Source organism: Octodon degus, unplaced genomic scaffold (genome assembly GCF_000260255.1).
Source record: "Octodon degus isolate 3935 unplaced genomic scaffold, OctDeg1.0 scaffold00201, whole genome shotgun sequence".
In the NCBI taxonomy this organism is placed as follows: Eukaryota; Metazoa; Chordata; class Mammalia; order Rodentia; family Octodontidae; genus Octodon; species Octodon degus.
In genome coordinates this window covers 2,978,255-3,001,132 of record NW_004524777.1, presented here as the reverse complement: position 1 = coordinate 3,001,132, position 22,878 = coordinate 2,978,255, and the positions used below count along the sequence as shown (strand labels likewise).

General features: G+C 48.4%; 1 protein-coding gene across 6 annotated transcripts in view; it reads right to left on the bottom strand.

Moving 5' to 3' along the window:
• The window catches only part of Stard8 (StAR related lipid transfer domain containing 8), a 77,559-nt gene that overhangs the window by 13,478 nt on the left and 41,203 nt on the right, over positions 1-22,878 (bottom strand). For 2 of the 6 annotated variants that reach the window (XM_023704710.1, XM_023704711.1), the window contains exon 3: positions 1,461-1,532. In XM_023704710.1, coding sequence (XP_023560478.1) covers positions 1,461-1,532 — 72 coding nt within the window. Of the gene's footprint in view, positions 1-1,460; positions 1,533-7,494; positions 7,569-13,299; positions 13,383-20,678; positions 20,776-22,878 lie in introns of those variants that run through there. The other 4 variants (XM_023704715.1, XM_004644517.2, XM_023704714.1 and 1 more) reach the window with 4 other exon arrangements.

Sequence of the window (22,878 nt, the reverse complement as noted above, 5' to 3'; positions counted from 1 at the left end):
GAGAAGAGAAGAGAAGAGAAGAGAAGAGAAGAGAAGAGAAGAGAAGAGAAGAGAAGAGAAGAGAAGAGAAGAGAAGAGAAGAGAAGAGAGAAGGCAGGCAGGCAGGAAAGAAAAGGAGAAAGGAAAAAATGCAGCTAGAAAGTGCATTTCTGGCAGAAGTAACACTAACATGAAGGCTCTGAGGAAGGAGAAAGCTGTTATGAGCAAGGAGTAGGAAGAAGCCTGGGACATAGCAAGCATAGGGGAAGAGTCATACATGGAAAATGGAAAGTGCAGCTTTGACAAGAAAAATAGAGCATGTGGACTGATTTCACTCTGAATGTGCTGAAAAAGGCTGAGGGTTTAGAGTAGAGGACTCACCACCAGATCCCTATAGCTCCAGCATAGAAACATGAGTACAGGAGGGTAAAGGTGGAGGCACAGGGATCAGGGAACAAGGCCGAGGCACTAGCACAGGCAAGAGTGAAGGTGGGTCACACAGAACGTGGTGTGGAGGTGGTTAGAAGCACATCCATTCAAGACATTCTAGAAGGAGAAAGGCCTTGCAGAAAGTTAGATACAGCAGAAAAGGAAAAATAAACAAAGGGTGATTCCCACAAATGGAGCGTGAGGGGCGGATGATGGTGCCAGCAGTTAGGTTTTAGACTCGCTATAGTCATAGATGCCTATTGGACATCATAGTTGAGGTTGAATGGATGAAGTGGGAACTTGGAAATAACGTCTAGACACAGACATTTCAGAGTCATCAGAATACAGATGTACTTGGACAAGGATCTCATGGGAGAGGAGTCCTGAGATAATGGAGGTACCCAAGCTGAATGCGGGGGTATCCTCACATTCAGATACCATTTGGAGGGAGCAGAGGCAGCTAAGGAAACTGAGAACAGCAGAAAGGACGTGAAGAGAGGGCGATGTTCCAGAAACCAAAGGAAGGAGTGGCCACCTGCATATTGTTGCAAGGTGAGGTTAAGGTGAAGACTAGGAAGTGAACACTGAATTTGCCCACATGCTTAGATTAACAAAGTGAGGTTAGGGTAAAGCCAGAGTGTAGTAGAGTTGGGGAAGAAGACAGAAGAGGAAATAGCAAATACTAAAAGCTCTTAAATAAAAATGAAGAGAAGTGAGGCCATCACTGTGGACAAAGTGAGGTCCTGCTGGGCCGGCAGGGTGCGTGATTCCAGAGAGCATCCTTCACGTTGCATCTATGTGAGTAGTTATTCTGTCACTGCAGTGGACCTGGGCAACATATGGCTAAGACATAACTGATACCAGAGCTTGTGGAAGCTGCCAAGAGTAACCCAGTAAATGTGACAGAGCTGTGGAAGCCAGCAGTAGAGGTTCTGCACAGGTGTGAGCAGGTCCAGGCACACAGCTTCATCTGTGGCTGGAGAAAGGATCTGATATGCCCATTGGACAAAGAGACTTAGCAGCAGGGAGGACAAGGAATTGAGTAGCCTTACCTTCAAAGAGCTGAGCATACTGAGGGAATCCTGTAGCTCGGAGCCATTCACATGCTCTTCTGGCCTCTGCTTCTAGAACAGAATGGGGAAGAAATAGGCAGAAAATATGGGGTTAAGCAAAGCCTGGTGCCCTCTGGGCATATGCCGCCTCACTGCCCAGCAGATGGGCACATTAAGTTTTGGCAGCCCAAACATGGCAAGGGAAGCCCAGAGGGCCTGGCACCTTTGCTCCAGGTTGTATTCAGAGAAAACGCCGTGTACTTCCTATCCTGGCCACAGTGTTCATGAGTCTCACGTCCTGCCTGTCCCCCCATGCCACACTTTTGCAACCTCTTCTGGAGGACAGAACTTGACTCCAACAATAAATCCTAGAATCATCTGGGTTTGAGGAGCAAAGCTAGGATAAGAAGCCATATGTGTGGCTCCTCCCCAAGTCTTCCTCAGAGAATGGTTTCCTTCCACTGCTCCAGGCAGTGCCTGAGCCCAGCTCAGAGATAGGAAATACTCAGCAATATTTCTTCCCTTTCTTATCATCACACTTAACATCATTCAGTATTCTGCTAGCCAGATCTCAATGTACACAGTCATCTACAAAGGTTTCACTCCCCCATAGCACAGACACATAAACAGGCTCAGAAAGAAAGAGACTTGTCTATGGCCTTGCAGTTCACAGAGTAGAGTAGTGCTGGGGTTGAAATCCAAGTTCAGTTGGACTCCAGCACCAGCTTGCTGCCCTGTTGACAGCAGCTTCCCTGGTGTGCTTCCCCAGCCACTCACCAACACTGCCCAGCTCTCTTCCGTGCCTCAGCCTACTTGTGGCACAGTCCCATGATGAGCACTGTGCTGATGCAGTGCTGGCCTGTGGGAGTCTTGGTCGCCAATGGCTAGGATAACTTCCAGTCTCTGCTATGGGACTGCCTGGCACAAACCTGGGCCCTGCTGCCAGGCTCAGTGGAGATGTATAGCTGGACTGAAGCCACAGGGGAGGCCCTCATGGTCACTAGAGTAGGCTGAATACCAGAAGTAAAGCCTGGAAGTTCCTAGGCAGACACTTGCTCTCTAGCCAGGTGGTATGAAGGACCAGTGGGGCTGGGAGCACAGACCTGGCACTGCATAGTGGGTAGGAGAAGGATTCTGGCTTCAGTAGGGCTGCTGTGGCCACAGAGTCCTGCCCTCGACACTTGCTCCATTTCCTTAGTGTCTATGGCCAGTATCCCGCCTGGCCCTGCTGGCCAGTGGGATCCAAGGAGACTGGTGGAACTTTTCCAAGACAAGAAATGTTCTCTCTTTCCAGTGCTCCACTCACAAGGAAATCCAGAAGAGATTGTGGCAGTCAGGACTGGAGACATAAAGGACACTTAAAACTACTTCAGAGATGTCAGGCAAGTACACACAAAAGGAAGAGTAGAACAAGGTGGAAGGCAGTCAGAAACGATCCTAGGGTCCTCAAGGATCACACACTGATGAGGACTGGAGTGGAGAAGAGAGAAAAAATAGGAGTTGGACTGCCAGGAGTGCGCACATCAGGTCAGCACTCACCCTGGTATCTGTCTCTATGTATAGCCGTAGCCAAGTTTGCCCAAGTCTAAGATCCATGAGGATCTGTGTGGGGTCACACAACTGTACGCATGTCCAGATGCCTCAGTCTATGCACGCATTGCCTATGCACGTGTTCTATCTTACTGCAACTGTCTTGCTTATGAGATAATTCAGAAATCAGCAGGACCTCTGAGACCTCCGGAACGTGTCTAACAGAACTCAGCTAGTAATATCTCAACTCGTCTGGCAGGGGTGATGAAGGCCTGAGAAAAGATCCACCTCTCAGGCCAGGGGTGGTCCGCATGTGGCAGTGAGAACAGCTTGGGGGGTGGGGATCTGAAGCACAAGACAGTGCTGCTAGGACAGCTGAGCTGAAGCCACAGTCACTTCCCGGTCCCCAGTTGTTGCCACACCCACGGAAAAGGCACTTCCTTAATCTCAGTGCCGCTCCTTTTCTGGCACCCAGCTCGGCTTTCCTGTCTTTAGGACAAAATGATCAAAGATAGACAAGGTCAGAATTTCCAGACGGGTGGGCACAGAAGGAGACAATGACCCCTAATGGTAGTCGATCTCCCACATCTCAGGAACACATTCTTGAAGCTGCTGCAGGCTTCACTCATTTGTGGTTAGAGGTAGAAGAAGCGAGAGGTCGGGAGAGAGGCAGCTTCTATTCTTCTTCCCTTCCTGAGCCAGAAAAAGATAGGAAAGAACAGTCATAAAACCCCAAAGCTTACACATCTGCACCTTCTGTCCAAGTCACAAAGCTCACAGAAGTGTTACAGGCTACCTGCTCCACTGATGTCAGGTAGTAGCCCTAGCCACAGTTGGAGGAAGGGGACCAGGTCACTCAGATGGGTGCCACATCTTCTCATCCCCACCTAGAGCCTTCCAACACATTGCTACTCAAAGTGTAGTCCCAGGCTATCATATGGACCCTTGTTAAAAATGTAGAATCCCAGCTCCATCCCCTGCAGACCCACTGAATCACAATTAACACTTAGTAAGATCCTCTGTCAATTTGCACACACATTAAGGTTTGAGGAATGCTGGTCTAAATCACATAGCTCGGTGATTCTTACTCCTAGAAACACACATTAGAACCAGCTAGGGAGCATTTTAAAAAATACCAGTGCTCCTAGGGAAGGGGACTTTCCAGAAGGCTAATTTAATCAGCCTGTGCTAGGAGTCTACATTAGTATTTTTTTAAGTATAGTATGGCACACTGAGACCCACAGGACAATTCGAAGGTCACTTAGAGCTAAGTGTCACAGCTGAGACTATAGCCCTGATCTTTTAATCTCACATTCACTGTTTTACTCCATTCTATTAGTCTGTCTGCTCTCAGACTCCAAACAAGCCAGGGAGCTTAGACTCAAAGGAACCAACTCTAAGTCTCCAAACTGTTTTGCTGCTGCTTCCAGTCCAGTGGGGTCATAAGCCTGGGCCGAAATCTGGTATCAACCAGATGCAGTGGTGCACACCTATAATCCCTGACACTTGGGGAGCTGCAGCAGGAGGATCAAAGCTCAAGACCAGTCTGGACAACTTAGCAAGACCCTATCTTAAGCTAGAAACACAAAAAAGTGCTGGGTGTGTAAATCAGTGCTAACAAAGGCCAGGGTTTATTCTTCAGTACCCAAATGGAAAAAATGCCAATGTCCTCAGTGCCTAGCACTTTGACTTAGGCAATTTGCATACTTTTTACATCCCCATGTTTTTCCTCTGTAAAAGGAGGGTCACTGCCTCCAATTCTTACAGTTCTGAGAACACTAAATGAAACATTAACCAAAACAAAAGCCCTTAGCACATAGTAGCAAGCACTCAACAAATTTGTTTCCTCTCAACTCTGATTCTGAGGAAAAAGAGCAAGTGGAGAGCAAGGCCTAGCTAGCCTTCCCCTTAGGTCTGGGCAAAGGCTACAGCCACATCACTCCCAGAGCCAGAGCCAAATGGCTCAGGGGAAGTAAGGTTAGCAGGTGCAGAAGTTTGAAAGAGCCTGCAATTGCTCTAAAAGATAAAGGACTAAGGGAGTTTGGAGGGGGACCACAGAACGAATTCTCCAGCAGCCCTCCTTACCAGGAATCTAGAGAATGTAATGGGTTATTACTAAACAGGATGTCAGAGACACTGGCTCCTCACAGTATACCACCTCATGAAAGCCTGGGAAGCCCTGGGGCTCCCTCCAAGTGGGAACAGTGACGGGTATACGTCTTGGTGATTAAGGGCTGAACTAAGGTACTTAGCCTCTGTCCCTCTAACTTGTCCCAGCCTGCTCAAACTGGGCTAGGAGTGACCCTACCCCCACCTAGAGTAGAGTCAATTCCCCTGAGGCTGGAGCCCAGGCTGCCCAGCCAGACAATTGGCTTGTGTGCCCAGCAGCAAGAGTGCCACTGGGCAAGCTGAGGTGAGTGACGTAGGAATGTGGGGCTCTTGGCCCTAACCTCTGTGTCCAGATGTGCAGATTCCAGGGCATGGTTGCCAGAACTTTCCCCTACTATATTCTGCATGCCATGCTCTGCTCAAAGCTAAGGTGATGTGCCAGGGCAGGCCAGTGGCAGCATTCATCTGGCATAGACTGGATTCCAAGGAGCTTGAAGTCCCAACTCCCTCCCTGGGGAGGGGCCCAGCTGATCTGAGCCCTAAGAGTCAGGGGACAGGACATCCTAGGGAGTTCTGGAGAAAAATGAAACCTCAGAGCCATACCCACAGGTTCCTGGAGAGGGTGTCAAAGAAGGAACAGCTGAGCATATGGCTTTCAAGGTCAATGACAATGCCCACACCTACATTTATATGGACCACATAGGAGAGATCCTCTTCACACAGAAAGGAGTGGGGCCAAAGTAATTAGTTCTAATTTTGAAAAACACTATGTGAATGAAGGTAGGGTTTACAAATCTGTGAAAACAGAAGCAGCATCTCCCACTAAAGAAACGTAATAAAGCTGTCAGATTGCAAGTTGGGGAAAAATCCTTTTTCCAATCAAGCCAGCTTCCCTCTCACTGCATAAATCATCTTAGGCCACTAGCTTCCTTCTCTAAATTGTGGTTTCCATATGCACACAATGGGGATTAACGACTCTCCTGCCAACCAACCTCTGTCCTTGTGGCTACCATGGGGATGTGCCAGAGCCTTCTGCTATCTGTAAAGTTATCATTAGGGAGGACTAGTTTGGCCAGGACTAGCTGAACTTTGTAATCACACGATGTTTAAGGCTCACAGATCTGTGCTAGTAATAAAGTGAGCACAGAAAGCTGAGGCGGGGGGGAGAAAGCAGCAACTAGGCTGTAGGAGGCACGACATTACCCAGCCAATGTCGCCAACCTCACCTCCAGGTCAGGTACATCCTCCTCACACCGTGATTGGGCAATCAAGTCCTGTGCCTTGTTCTCACTTAATGGGCTGTGAAGAGAGCTGCCTGGGTTCAGCCTGCTTTTTCCCAGCCAGAGTCCAGCACAGGCCTGGGGGCCATGTTAAGTAAGAAGCAGGCCCCAGGGTAGTGTCACTAGGGCCCATACAGTGTCCCTCCTTACTGCTCTTGGGGTTGTCATTCCATTCCTCCTTTAGCTCCTGGGGAGCTTTGAAAATGCCAGTCCCCAAGCCCTACCCATGACTAATTAAATTATAATCTCTGGGGAGAGGACTAGTGTTTCATTTGCTTCCTTGTTTCTGGGAGCTCTCCAGGTGATTCTAGGGAGTACCACAGACAGAGAACCCCTGCCTGCAACAGCCATGGCCAACTAAGCAGTCACAGTACTGGAGACTGAAGAGCATAGCCAGAGGGCCGGCTCAGGCCTAAAGGCTTAGGGCAGCAGAGAGCAACAAGTACTAGTGCAGAACTGTGTCCTATACAGAACACATGCCTACTCCTTAAGGTGAATGTAAACTTCAACATTGTACTGAGAAAATTTTTAATAATAAACACTAATATGAATGCACGTGATGGGCAGGCAGGTAGGAGGGTATTCGTGAAAGTGATTTATTCAAACTGTTAGCTGACATGCTTCATAAAGCAAGCATAAGTGACTGTATGGGCCTTCATCACTTCTTAGCCTCCTGTTTGAAAAGGCCTCTTCTCCATGGGCCTCACTAGAGGATGGGTGCCTTCCAAGCAGGGTGTGATAGAAGTATTGTGCTGTCTGCACACTCAGTGAGCACAGGAAGAAAAGCAGTGTCCTGAGGAGCAGGGAAAGGTCTGGGATGCCACTGTCTATGTGACAACCCAAGTTTCCAGGATAGGCTCTCGGAGGCCAAGCCAGGAGGCAGGCAGAGGGGCTACCTTACCACTGCATCTAGGAAATGCTAGGAAATGGTCATTTCCTTTGCCCATTCACCACCCCAGGGTCAGAGCTTTCTCAAGGAAGAGATGCCAGACTTTGGGAGGGACCTTATATCTCAGAACCATCATCCTCAGCCCTAGGCCCCAGGTCCTCTTACCAGTTTCTCCTATTCTTACACAAGGATACAATAAGAGGCTAGACCAAAAGAAGCCACCTACCTTGGTGCACGGCTGCAGAGGGCTCCAAGGGATGTGCTTCATGCTGATTTCCATAAAGGTGTTCTCTAAGTTTGCACCAGTTTTGGTAAAGATACTACAGCAGGGGAGTGGCTTTGCCACCTCTCTTTGAGGGCACACAGAGAAAGGGTCCTTCTCTGAAAACCAGTAGGGTCACTGAGATGTCCCTTCCTGAATACACACTCAGAGATGTCTGCAATATCCTGACCACTGGGAGGTGAGGCACACTGACTGTCTCTCTGCTCCTGCGTCTGCTCTTGGCTGGGACTGCCACTCTAACTTGATTCCTGCAGGGGCAGGAGGCATAGGGAGAAAGGGAGACAAGCCCAAAATAGCTCCCATCCCACATTCCAAACCCCACTGGAGGGCCACTGCAGCAAGGCACTGTTTCAGCTGGCCTAGATTGGCAGTGCTAGACCTTGGCAGGGCTCCAGTTTGTCAGGTCACAGGGTAAAACTCAAGCCCTGCTGCACCTGTTAGGATGCCAGCCTCAATCTCAGTGGGAATACAGCTGGATGCCAAGCCCTGGGGCCCACATGAACAACACTTCTGGAGTTTCCCTGCACAAATGAGGCACTTCTGAAGCACACAGTCCAGAGGGTCCTGTAGGATTTGGTGGCAGCAAAATCAAGCCACTAAGTCTTTGCTGGCTGGTGACAAGTTTGTGTGTGTGGTTCTACCCTCTAACATATCTCTCTCCTTGAAGCTTCATGCACACTAGTCTCTACCACAGGGTGACAGGCTATAGCCCTAGTATGAATTGCTGAATCATTGTGGTGGTCATCCAATATGGCTGAAACCCTTAAAACAACAGCTTATCTTCCCAGAGACCACCTCCCCCTTCTTCTCCAACTCAGCCCAGGGTGCAGTTTCCTTTCACCTTTCCTGCTGCCTCAGGGAAGGCCCCAATCAGCTCCTCAGATATATCTAAACATCCCCCTCAAACCCCCCCCCCAGAAGGCCATAAAAGCTTCAGCCTCCTTTTGTTCCAATACAGACAATTCCTTATCTTCCCAGATTCTCTCCAAGATAATGAAGCCCTTTTCCTTTATAATAAAGCTGTGACACCATCAAAAACTTATCACTGGGATTCCTGTTCAGGGACAATTTCTTCTCCATGGGACATTTGGCAATGTCAGGAGACATATTTGATCATGCCACCTTATCTGGGGCATCAGGTATCTCAAGCAATGTCCTGGTGGAGTGAGGTAAAGAGTGGACGTAACAATGTAGGTCTTTTGCTTTGTGGACAACTCAGAGGGTGAAAGCATGGAGAAGCTGGCAGTTCTAGTTTGAAGTTTTTATAAATATGGAAATTAAGCAAGAACCTCCTAACTGTAGCTCCCCACCCCCAGCCATGAAGTTGTGGCCTGAGTCTGATAGGCAGATGTAAATGAGGTGGAGATATGAGGTCAAACCAGTCACCAGACCCACTGGAGTACCTGAGAAACTGGGTCCAGAGACAGCCTAGTCTGTGGTCTCCTAGACCAGCAAGTGAAACAGCACAGTCAAAGCAGACAGCTGACATTCCTGCCCAGCCCAATGCTTCAGTGTGACAATGAAGGTCAAACAGCCACCTGCTCTGCTGCAGTTGATTCATCAGGGAGCTTGTCTCCAGGGACTCTTACATCCAAGCCAGTCCCAGGTGCTCTGGCAAGGTCAAGGTGACAAAGAAAGGCAAGTCCTTTAATAAACCATATGCTACGCCACCATCTCTAGTCTCCAGCCTAAAGGTGAGAGATGTCAACTGAACTGGTCTGGGGCAGATGTTCAACCAGCAGTGACTGCTCTCTACCATGGTTTGGGTCCAAAGTACTGCAACAAAGGTCAGGCCAACTGCCCTTCTGGCCTTCACTCCATTAGTGACTGCTGTGTAAACTTAGGCAAGCCACTACCCTTATCTGAGCCTCAGGTCCTATCTTCTAAAAGTCATTCTTAAAACCTACAGTCAAATTAGAGGTATGTGTGACTGGCAACGGCTGATTCAGTAGAGGGTGTTATTTTTCTCTTCCACATTCTTTTCTGGGGAATTCAAGAAACGGTGCACATTGGCAGGGCAAAACTAAGCACATCTCAGCTCTCCTGATATTGTCTCCAAAAATACCAATCATGCAAGTCTCAAGTCATCCTTTTCTTCCTCTTTTCTCACATGTACTTGATCACCAGCTCTTAGCTTTTCCATCAAATGGTCAGGGTTTCCCATGTTCCACTGTGTCCTAGGTTCCCATGTATGAATTATTTTCTCCTCCCTGTTCCCAGCCTCCAGCATCCTCTTCCCTTAGACTATCCTGCCAGTTTCTTCTCCCAGGAGCCCATCTCTTACCTGGCCACTCTCTTACTCTGTTACCTAACAGGCGCCTGATTGCCAGTAGCCTGGGGCAGACAGTACACTGCTTTCTCCCTGACACCCAGAACCTGCACATTCTAGACCCCCTACCTGCCTTAAATTTGCAAATTTCTGCTGGGGAGATAGCTCAGTGGCTTAAGTGCCTGTCTGGAAAGCACAAGGATCTGGGTTCAATCCCCAGTACAAAAAAAATTGCAAATTCCTTATTTATCAACACGTAAGTCAAAAATCCCAACTCATAAACCATCCCCTGTCCTCCCTCTCACCAACCCCCTCAATGACTTGTGTCAATGAAGTGATATTCTTCTTAGCAGCATTGTAGGTCTCTCTCCCCCACTCATCTGAGAGCTCCACAACACTGGGTCTTATTGGTCTCAGTGTCCCTGCAGCAGTATGGTAAAGGCTGCTGAATCTTCTGGCAACACATGGACAAGAAGCTCTGCTTCTCAACTAAACAGCATGTAGGCTTCTGGCTCTAGTTCCTTATCTGATACCGCCACAGCAAAAGATGCAGAACTGAGGACACACCTTTCAGTGGACGTGTTACTGCACACTGACTGGCAGAAATATTTCTCCAAAATAGAAACCATAGGGCCAGGAAACTAGATCCAGGTAGGAGAACAGAAAATGGGGTCTGTCTATCTGAGAGTGGAGGGGTTCTGATCTGAAGGAGCACTCAGCTCTGCCACCCAAACTCAAGGAAGGGAACTGGAGTTCACCTGAGAGAAGGGTCATGTGTTATCTCCTGCCTCCTTCACTTGGCTTGCAAAGTCTTGGTTATTTTGACCCTGTGCCACCACCTCTGTGTCCCACCCCCTTGCCTACTTCCCTTTCCTTTGGCTGAGGCCAAATATAAACTCCCGGTCAGGAAATGCCTTGAAGGAGGCTGGCCCCACCCTGAGATCTAGAAAAAATTGTCTTTGACAGAAAGGAAACGGGCCTCAGAAAAGTGGCCACCTCACAAAGCCAGCAGACTCAACCCCTCCTCTGAGCTCTGCATTGAGCCAGAGGGAGCACATAGCACAGGGCACAAGTAACAACCTTCATGGTAGCACCATGGGAGGGCCAAGAGGAGGCAAACCCAAAATGGTGGCCAGCCTGTTGGGTAAGGCCTACAAGCATAGAGGCTGTGAGGCACAGGGAGAAAAGTGAAAGGCTAGCAATCTGAAGATGATTTTTAGTCCTTTTTTTTAATAGTGACTGTTCATTAATGATAACACATATAATACTAGATGTAATTACTAATAATAACAGACACTAACAGCTATTGAGTACCTACTCTGTGTCAAGCCTTGGGCCAAGGACCTTACACTGATCACATTGGGCAAGTTACTCATATTCCTTATGCTTCAGTGTCTTCATTTGCAAAACAAATATAACCCTAGCACCAACAGGAAGTTTTTGCAAGGACAAAAGTGGAATAATAATAATAATAATAGCCTAAATAAATGAGCCCATTATTATGTCTCAAGCTTTTATTTAGGTACTTTTTAAATGAATTGTGTCATTGAATGTTCACAAAAGCCCTCTCGAATAAATACTCCAATGATCTCTATTTTACAAACTAGGAAACTAAGGCCCAGATGCATGGAGTAACTTCCCAAGGTTGGAAGCCAAGAGGTGGGGGGGCCAAGATGTAAATCTAGGTGATGTAAATCCAGAGGAAGAATTATCAAATTCAAAATGACTTCATTAAATGAGGGCAAACTGCCCAGTCTGGGGTGTGGTGCACGGCTCACACGTGTGTCTCCCATCAGGGTTTTGCAGTATGAACCTTTAGCTTGCCATGACTTTTCATCAGGAGGGAACGTTTTGACCCATCTTCCTGATCCCATCCCTGCAACAACCTCCCCAAAACCATGTCTATTTCATACAGTACACAGTACCCTCTTGCCCCTCCAGAAAGGGGCAACCAGTTCACCTTGGAAAGGTGACCAGTTCCCATTTCTGCCTCTTTCCGTTCTCTCCCCTAAAGCTCTGCATGTTTCCAACTAATAGTACCTGTGCACCATCAGTACCAGGCCTATGTTGGGCACCAAGGTTTGAAAACACAATAAAAGCTGAACTTTTTTAGAGCACTCAGAAATTAAGCTGCCAGACCTGAGGTGGAGGAAGGAAGCTTACAGCCCCCAAGGAGCCTGAGATGAGAACGCTGGGCAGAAGAGATCTGGACAATTCCTCCATCTACACATTTCCCAATTTGAGCATGGGTCACAAGAGCTGGAGGGATCACAAGTATTAATCCAGCCAGCCTCCTGCCTGCCCCTGCCCACCCACACCTTCTAAATAATGTAATCTGGTTGTCAAGACAGCACATTCAGATGTCCCCTTTTCCCTGATACCATCCAGTGCCCTGCTCTCCTCCTTCCATTATGCTGGAGGGTGCTAATCTGGAAGGCCTAGTGCTGATGCAGAATCAAGCCCCAGCTCCAACTCCCTCCTGTATACCCGCACCCCCACCCCAATAGGGCTCTACTTTAGAACATCAATAACCCACTCCTTCCTGTCTTCCTGCCTTGCATTGTCTGCCTGCCCTAGAGGCAGTAAGGGCACACAGCAAGCAGACAAAAACCTGAAGGCTGGCTGCCCAGGAATGACCGATATCGCCTAGATGTGACCAGTGCTTAGGGGAGAACAAGGAGACCCAAATCTCTGTTCTTTCCTCTTGGTCAGGCATCTGAAGAAAAAAAGGGCACAGCCAGGCCACCAAGGATGTAGAAGGTGGAGTCAGGCATCCTGGGTCCTGATCTTCTCCTATCACTGGTTGTGTGACCTTCAGCATGTTCTTCCTTTAGCCCTTCCTTACTTAGTTCTTTCTATGGAAAATGGGGATGACGACAGTGTTACGGAATCATCACAGGGGCTAAGTATGTTCAAACATGTCGAAGATTTAAAAGAGCTCACTATTATTACTACCAGTGTTCCTATCACTATGATAGTCTCTTACAATGTCACAAATACAACTAAAGACAACAACCAGCAAGAGCCCTATGGGGGGCCCAGATAGAGACAACTTTTCTGGGATGAGATAGAATGAGAAGCAACAGAGAAGGCCAGACCTAATGCCTAGAGGTGGCAGATCTGAGCCCTGCATGTCTCCAAGTAAGTGAAAAACAGCAAAGTGACATGGTTGCAGAAAGCACTATTAAAACAACAGTAATGAATGAATTTCACTTGTGTTTATGGATCAAATACTCAGCCCTATAAGGTACGCACATATCTCCTTTCATAGCTGACCAATGAAGGCTCAGAAAGGCGTAGTGATTTGCTCCCAGTCACACAGAGCTGTGGATATAAGAACTCTCCCTCTTCACTATGCCAGGCCCACCTCATGCACGCCTTGGGATACACTATACTTCTGCTGCACTCTGGCGCTTTTTACCACATTTCCCTCTTTGTTTGTCCCACTGAAAAGGCCTTGCTGGGTAGGGGGTGCTCACCTCAGATGTTCGAGGTCAAGTTCTTCCGACCTTAGCTACAGCAGAACAGTGAGCTTCAGGCACCTGCCTGTCTGATACCTCAGACAGACCAGCCTCTGGCCAGGCCAGATTAAGGGCAGGAAATCCGAGGCCACCTCCCCAGGAGGTCACTCCTGTTACCAAGGGAACAGAGTTACAGCCTGGGCAGAGGTTCCTCTGTGGTAGGGAAGCTGCCTAGTCAGCCAAGGCAGCTGGGTGTGGTTTAGGGAAAACAGGCTGGGCTGTGTGTCAGGAGACCTGGGTTCCAAATCCTCCCCACTAGAGACCATCCCCCTGCCTTCCATTCCCTGACCTCAGCTGGGGATCACCAAAACTCACCCTGTGGGACTGGAACATCTGCTTCCCTGGGTTGCTCTGAGAACACAGTGGGATCATAGAAGTGAAAGTGCCCTCGAAACTAAAGAAATAGGAGGACTCACCGCTGTCATTTTCATCAACTGCTAGGGGAAGGAATGACTGAGTTGGTGTTTCTCCTCGTCTGATTCACTCTTGTAGGCCCCACTGTGGGCATGGCTTACACTCATTTCCGGCTTGAGGACTTCCTAAAATATCCCCTGCTCTCCACCCCCACCAGCTCCAGCAATGAAGACAAGTGGCAGAGAAGGAGGATATACTGGAATTCTGGCAAGTGGCTGAAATAACCAACAAATCAGAAAGGATTGTACTATAGCGGTTAACATCTATCTGGAGCCACCAGGAAAAAACCATAGAGAAGTCATCCTAAAAGGCTCAGACTAGAAATAAATGGAGGAGAGTTAGGCGCTTCCAGTGTCTCATTTCCTGCCTCCGCTAGTTAAGGGGGCCACAAAACAGGAGCATGGAGAAGTGACAGCAACACGGCTGGGAAGGAGGATAACCCATTTCCAAGAGGAACACTTGGAAGAGCTGAGGCTGTTTAGCATGGAGAAGACACAGAGGGACTTGAGTTGCGTCCTGAGAACCCTGAAGGGCAGAAAGAGCAGAGTCTCTCAGTGGTCCCAGAAGGCAAAATTAGGACCCAGGAATAGAAGCCCTGGGGAGAAACAGTTAAGGTGAACATTAAAGCTTTCCAGACTCTCAATGAATGGAGTTACTGCTTAAAACATATGGCCAGGTACTGAGGATAGGTGAGTTGAAACTCCACCAAAATAGGGCAGAGGGACTAGAGCTTGGGCCTTGTATCCATGACAGGCACTCTCTCCTGGCTCTTGTCTACATGCCTACCCCTGGGGGGGGGTTGTAGAAGACACTAGAGACCAGAGCTGGCTAGGCCCTCCCTGCTTCCCACAGAAGCCTAGGATCTCAGGAGCACCTTTGGGCTGGTACTATCCAGGAGGAACAGGTCACTCATTAACTTGTGGCTGAATGGGTCAGAAGGTGGCCACCTGGAAGAGACACAAGTGTGAGGAGGGAGCAAGAAAGTAAACTTTACAAACATTGATGCCTAAGGAGAATCCACATAGCAGTTTATGGCTCAGTCAGCCCACACCACCCCAGATCACTGAGAATATTTGGTGACTGAGATTGGCTGAATTTGAATGCAGGCCTCCATTGCTCTGTGGACAAGAAGGTCTTGGGTGGAAACACATACCTCCACAACTAGAAGGAAGCCCAGAAGTCCTCTGAACCTACGCAACCTCTCTGTCCACTTTACAGATGTGGAAACTGAGGCATGGAGAAAGCAAACATCTTCCCCAAAGTCTTTCTTCACAGAGAGGAAGAACCAGAAGCCAAGTTCCTATACTTTGCAGTAGGAAACCCTGTAGTGCATAGGCTCTAAATGGTTCTTTCTATTCACAGTGAAACAACAGAAAACTGCTTGTGGTCTAGAGTTTTCTAAATTGGGTCTGGGTTCTGGTATGGTCTTTTCCAATTCCACTGCTTGTCTAGATATAGGCTCTCTGAGGAAGGGATTCTTCTCCGCCACTGAGGCCCTCAGCCTCATAGTCTTCCCCACCCCAGCCTGCCATGAAGGGACCCACAGCTGTGCTCAACATGCAGCACATGCGCGAGTACACACACACACACGAAATCACACCCTATCCTCAGCAACAGTAGACCCTATGGGAGGACATTTCAGTGCTTTTAGACTCTCAAACTGAGATCAGAAGATCAGGTGTTTCTGGAAACACCCCCCACCCCCTCTGACTCTGATGCTAAAAACACCCCTTGCCTGCTCAAATCCCTATCAACTCAACTCCCCTGCTGTTTTCAATGCCACCCAGACCAAACATGTATCCTTCACATAACGTGAATAACTTCTGCTTGCCCAAGTAAAGGGCAGAGGAACTGAACTTTAATTGGCCCCAGAAGATCCTGTAATTGAATGTCATTGTCTCCTTGGGGGAAGGTAAGGGCTTAGGATGGGGTCCCTTTAAGGCCTGGGGTGGACAGGGAGTTAGTTAATGGCCATCCTCTAGAGGTGACTTTCCAAGGTGATTATTATGTGGCTCAATCATTAACCAAGCAGTGGCAGGACCCCAAGCTTGTTGGAAAGGGGCCACTCCTTTCCCAAGGACAGTCCAAGAGCAGGAAGCTGCAGTGAGGCAGAGGATTCCTGGGGTCTTTCTGTCCTTCTCAGACAGATTGCAGGAGGGCAGGTGGAAGCAGAGGCCTACACTGACAGAAGTGTTCCCTCAGCCCTATGTAGAGGTGGAGGAGTGGTGGCCCGGAAATGGAGGAAGTCAGCACACTCTTGCTGGGACAGGAGGAAAAAGACAGACAGTGAGGGGTTTTATCATGAATGAGAGAGGAAGCTCCAAGCTGGGCCTTGGTGATTAGATGACAAGCTGGGAAAGAGGCTCATCCTGAATGCATCCTGTTTTGCTGTGGACTGGCCTCAGGGATGGGGTGGGGGCTGCTGGGTGGAGAGGAGCCTCCCAGGAATTCTCCCAGGCCTGCTGACCTCAAGCTCCTGGGTGGCTCTGGAACTTGAAGGCATGTGGGAGGATCAGAACTCTCATTTACCAGTGGAGAAACAAAGGCTCAGACTTTCCACAAAAAAAAATTTCCACAGGTCAGTTTCTGGAGTGGGAGTCCCAGAGGTGGCGCACATCTGCCTGAAGTACTGTGACTCGCAGTGTAGCGTCTAAAATGAGGAACTACAGCTCCATAATTCCTCTAGCTCAGATCTTTCATTGTCTCTCTTCCAAGGTTCAGCTCAAATATCACTGCCTATGTCAGTCACCTCCTCAGTCAAAAGCAATCACTTCTTGGTCAGGACTCCCAGGACAAAACTTTCTTCACAGAAATTGAAAATATGAACACCAACAAGGTATTTGAATATATTAAGGGACTGCTTGGGGTGTGACAATGATAGAGAGTTTGCTGACTTGCTATCTTTTAGAGATATGGTAGATATGGAAATATTTGTACATCAATTCATAAGGTGCTTGAGATCTATTTCAAAACGAATGGAGTGAAGGAGGTGGGGGTGTGGTACTTGAGGGCTCATTATGCTGTCTCTCTTTTAAAATGTGTTCAGAGTTCCTTTATATTTTTTAAAGAAGCCTTCACTAAGGGTCTCAGTGAGCTTTGATTACTCAAGGTTCTCTAAACTTCAAACTAGATGGCAGATTTCCTGAAGGTGGGTGTTATTACTGAGTCCTCCACACGACCTCGAGCGGAGTCTGAACGTAGTGACTAATAATTTACACAGCACGTGGTAGTTTACAAAATACTTAGTTGGGGATCTTCTCATTTAATCCAGTGAGGTGGGAGAAGCAAGGAAAAACTGAGAATCTCTGAGGTTGATGGTAACAGAAAAACCTAGAATTAAATCTCCAGTGTCCAGTGCACTAACCCCAGTCACATCCCACCCTCATTTTTTTGCTCAGTGCTAGCTGGGACACAGAAAGAACTTAACATTTGACTTTCAGATTCTTGTGTGTGGTTGAGGCAAACAGGAACAGCAACTGTTCAGTCTCCAAGTTCCCAACATGGAGGACCACATAAGAGGAAACAACACCAAACCCACTTCAGACTTGTGACACAGGCCCAGTCCGTAGCATTCAGTCCATTGATAACTACACACTAGGGCTAGCCCTTGACACAAGTGTGTGAGCTTACAACACACAATCCAAGACTCAGAATCACAGATAGAGCCTTCATCATCATCTGATACCAAAGACTGCCTGCTCAGCACGTCACTCAAGCACCCCAGTTGAGATTGTAGAGCGGAAGATGATGTAAATCTCATGGAGACCTTGAGGATCCATACTTTCCATCCCCAAAACCCAGCATGTCTGACAGCCCTATCTCTATTTTATCTGCTGAAAAGCCTCTCCTAGACCCAGAGTCATGACACATGATTCTACCCAAACTAGGAACCAAAAAAGCTTTTCTCCTTTATTCAAGCCAAAAGTAATCTCTCTTCCAGCCAGAGACCCCTTACCTACTTTCCCAAGAAGGAGAGAGCACACCCTTCCTTGGTTAAACCTGTCATCCCCTGAATCCAAACTTCCCATGACTGGAACAAGGATTTCCAGAAGTGTCCTAGCAGAAAAATTAGCAGAGGCATCTCCAACAGCATCCATCCCTTCCTCCCTTTGTGACTTTCTTGCTTTTTGTGCCCCTGATGCTATCCTTATATGTGAGCCTAAGTGAGCCTAAGAGCCATGCGCTAAGAGGGCAACTAAGACTGGGCATGGTGATGCATGCCTATAATCCCAGTGCTTAGGAAGCTGAAAAACAGGAAGGATCAGTATGAGTCCGGTCTGTGTAGTGAGACCCTATAGACCTTGTACTAAATACATAAAAAAAAATTTTTTTGCCAGGTATGGTGGTACATGCCTACAAAACCAGCACTCAGAAGGCAGAGGCAGGAGGACTTCTGTGAGTTCGAGGCCAGCCTAGGCTACAAAGTGAATTCAAGTGCAGCCTAAACTACATATTGAGATCTTATCTCAAAAAATTTTTTTTAAATGGACTGTTTTGGATTTGGTTTTGTGATAGGTCTTGTTCGTTAATTCTGGTTTTGATCTCACTAGCTAGCTGAGGCTGGCCTCAAACTGGAGGTAAACCTCCGCCTCCTGAGTACTACTATCACAGGCATGTACCATCATGCCCTGCTCAAAAATGGATTTTTAAAACTTTAAGACAGACAGAACAGGACTGGGGAGATAGCTCGGCAGTCTAAGCGCCTGCCTGGCAAGCGCAAGGACCCAGGTTCAGTCCCTGGTACTGCATGCCAGCCTAATCCCAGAATGCTCCATGCCAGCCCCGGAACTGGGCATGGTGGCACATGCCTTTAAACCCAGTGCTGGGGAGGCTGAGACAGGAGATCACTATGAGTCCATACTGTGTATTGAGACCCTGTACTAAATAAATAAATAAAGAATTTTTTAAAATTAAAAATAAAGAAAACAGAAGATCAAAATTGGGTTTCTTCATGCCACTTTCTTTTGACCCACTGCTCAAATATAGGAGGTATCATCCTCCTTGAAAACTCACCACTCACTTCCAGAAGTCACACCACTCACACAGGGTACACAGCCCCTTTGCCTATCTTTGGCCCCTCTTCTTAATCTTATCACTTCCAGATATCATCTCCCAGCAACCTCTTCAGAAGGCACAGTGAGGTTCAACAGGTTTTCCCGAGGGTTGCCTGAGGTACAGGAAGAAAACAAGCAAACCAGAGAGACTGAAGTTCGTCCAGCCTGGTGTTTCTTAAGCCTAACTCTAGAGGTTCAGGAAGTAGAAATTCTGAATCTCAAGTCCAGAACCTAGAAATGAAATCAAATCTCTGAAATAAGACTACAAAGGGGTTTTTTGTTTGTTTGTTTGTTTGTTTGGGGTTTTTTGGTACCAGGGTCTGAACTCGGGGATCTCATACTAGCCAAGCAAGCATTTATTTCACTGAGCTATCACCCCGGCCCAAATCCCTGAAATAAGGACTAGCCCAGAATGCCCAGCTACATGGCAACTACAACTAGGAAGAAGAAGCCATCACCCCAAGGCTTCAGAGGAGGTTATCCTCATCTTTCCCAAAGAGGACCCTTCCCCGTCACACTCTTCCCACTCCACTAGCCCGCCAGAATCCTCCTGCTGCCTCTTTTTAATTTATCCTTGGGATATCCACCCTTCTGTCCCCAGACAACATGTGTCTCTCCTTCATCCCAAGAGGATAAAAATGAGTGGAAAATTCAGACAGCAAGGATACAGATGGTGGGAGTGCCTGCAAACTTAAAAAGTGCAGGCAGGAGCTGATAGCATAGCAGGAGTCAGGGTTTGAAAATAACCCTGGGTGGGATTCATTACCTCTTTTCCCTGGCATCACTGGGTGCGCTGAGACCCAAACAAGCCAGGGCCCAAGGACTTGGGTAACCCTAGTCTCCAAGCCAGCCCAATCTCCAGGGTCCCCTACCTCTGGGGTTCCAGGCTCTGGAAGCACATGTGTGCACATGCACGCGCACAACACACACATAATTTTCCAGCTTGTTTATCTGTATAAGCACCACAAAACTTTCCAACTGCATAGGTCCTGTGGTCCCAAGCCTCTCAGAAACAACTCTTCACCTATCAGTCTGAAGACTGGCCGCAGGCATCATGTAACTAAAGGTCAGGGTAGTAAAGATTGGACCTCGTAGATAGTGAAAGCTAGCAGCCAACCGAGGTGCAGTAGAAAACACTGGGGCTCACAGAAGTAGTGTGACTTTCTTTTGGTCAGAAGAACTGGCTGAACCCTAGTTTCCAGGGTCGTTATTCATTGTTTAATCCTGAGCAAGTGTTGGGAAGAGACAGAGAAGCCCAGACTATGCGATCTGTAACTCCAAAGAACTTCCAGTAGAACACGTTTCCTTAGAAGTTTGCTAGTCCAAACCCACTTGGGACTTCATAAGGAAACTGAGCCCTAGAAAGATGTCAGTTAGCCAAAGGTTTTTACTTGGTCCCTGCAGCTGCCTTAATTAATACTAAGAAATTCCTAGGCGACTCTCAGAGGAAAGGCAGTGAGGCAGTGGCCGACGGGAAAGTCCACACAGCCCTAGCAGGGCTTCCTGGAAATGCCCTCGAAAGCAGAGAAGAAGCGGCTGAGAGAAGCGGCTCGACCTGGCCACACAGCCCAGAGCCCTGTCATCCCTGTCTAGTCCTAAGTCCCTCCGAAGCCCTGGGGTGACTGCTCCAGGCAGCCCCGGGAGGTGCCGGCCTTTCACTGCCCCACTCGCGGGACTCCCTTCAGCGACTCTGAACCCAAATCCTGGTGGCGGGGTGGCTCCCCTTGCCTCCTCCCCATCTCCGGTGGAAGCCACTCAGGGAAACAGCTGGGACGGGGCCGAACTGGAAAGCACCAGCGGCAGGCGGGGCGGGGGCGCACGGGCAACCGTGTCGGTCTGGGTCTCCTCTAAGGGTGCCCCAACTCTTACCTGGAAGCCACGTCCACTCCTTTGGGTTTGGGCCCCGACAAGGTGTCGGGCGGGTGGGAGGCAAGTGGGACTGCTCCGTCCGGGTCACGCACAGAGCCTAGGGTCGGGCAAGGGTAACGGTGCCAGCCAGAGGAGCAGCTGCAGCTCCTGCTTCGCTGTTGTCAATCCGAATTCTCCAAGCAGCGCAGGTGGGGAGGCAGAGTCTGTGGGTCCGGCTGCAGGGACGCCCCGCCCACCTACAGGACCCTTAACCAATGAGGGTGCAGTCTAGCCCACTGGGTTTCCCCCACACACTTACACAGCTGCTCAAATTGAGATGGGCGGAGCTTGATCTGCTGGCTCCTCCAATCCCGGCGTGGCTGCCTTTCCCTCAGGTCACACCGCTGGGAGATAGGCGGTGCAAGCGAGCGAGCCAAAGACTAAGGGTGAAGGAGCCCCGTTGGCCAGGAATTCTGAAAGTGCCTGGCACCATATGGGGGCTTCAAATACCAATGCTGTGTTTACAAGAGGGCTCAGTGACTTGCTTAGAGGTAATTTATGGGGAATCCAGAAATCAGTTTCAGAACTCGGGTAGAGACAGCCAAAAGAGTAATTTGGCGTTTGAGCAGGAAGTTGCATCTCGACCTTGCTCTTCCCCAGCACTCTGCGGTCTCATCAGTACTCCCACCCTTTTGAGTTTCCCGCCCTCAGTACAAACTCTACCTCTATACAGAAATGCATAGAAAGTCGGGTGTGATGATACATACTTGTAATTCCAGCACTCAGGGATGCTGAGGAGGGAGGATCACAAGTTCCACTCCAGCCTGGCCTGCCTACACAGTGACAGCCTGTCTCAAAACTAAAAATTAGAAAAGGGTTAGGGGCATAGCTCAGTGGGAGAACACTTCTGGGTTGAACCTCAGAAGGGAGGGAAGTGGGGGAGGAAGGAAGGAAACACAGGTATGAAAAGTTTTAAGCATTAGTCGTGGCAGGAAAGGGCTTCCACGAGTTCTCACAGGAAGCATGAGACACCCATTCAAACCCCAAAAGAAGCACCGTTAGGATCTGAGTTCTCTCTTGCCTTTCCATACGTCCCAACACATGTTTACAATCTTGATTTCGTTGTTGAATTGAGAATTTCTAAGTGCCAGGGCTGGGAGCAGCCAAGGTCTCATGTTCATGTAGCCCAATCACCATCCCCCATATTTACAGTGGAAGCAAGTGAAGCTCAGACTCAAGGCTAGTCAGCAATCCATGGCAAGGCCAACACCTGCACACTGGTTACTTTCTGTGTAACTAACAGATGGGAGAAATGAAGCTCAGATGCTCAGAATGCAGGCTCTGGTATCCAACACATGAGAACAAAAGCATCTTTATTTTTAGGACAGCAACTCTCTCAGCTAACCCATAGCAATGACAGAATCAGACTCAGGTGCTCCCCTTCCTATCTGACTTTCAGTCTGCTACCTGTAGCTCAAACTTAAATTCTCCATTTGCTTTCCCTGCTGGTACATATGAGAAATGGGGGAGCAACAAAGAAGCAAAGCGACCACCAGCATGCACCCCTGCATTCCTTTGTACAGTGAGGTCACAGCTAGAATTCTCTGACAATTTGTTCAAGATGAATCATGTCTTGATTGGGGTTGTGCCTTGTATATCCAAAGGCACTCCCAGAAACAAAATCCTGCCCAGAGTCAGTAATCTAATGATGGGTAGGAAGGGACTATGACCTCCTTCCTGTGTCTAGGCTCTAGGGCTGCAAGAATCCCTAAGGCTTGAAATGGAAGTCAAATGTTTCCTTCTTGTGCACAATGCTAGAAAGGTCATAAAAGAGGGGACTCCTGCCATGATCCTGACACTTCCCTGAGGTCAAGAACCCATGTCAAAGCTGATTGCATCCACCCCACTGCACCAAGCACAGGGCCTACAATGTCTCAGCAACGTTTGCTAGTGGGGGGATAAATGCCAGAAGATATTCGACAGGCAGTCATGAAGAAATTATAAGCATATGAATAATAAGCAAACCCAACTTAGCTTTTATTAGGGACATTTAACTGAGTCACGTGTGTTAGATTCCAAGACATAATGGCATGTCATTGCCATTGATGGCATATGACATATGCCTATAATCCCCAGCTCCTCAGGAAGTTGAAGCAAGAGGATCTGAAGTTTGAGACCAGCTTGGGCAACTTAATGACACCTTGTCTTAAAAGACTATATA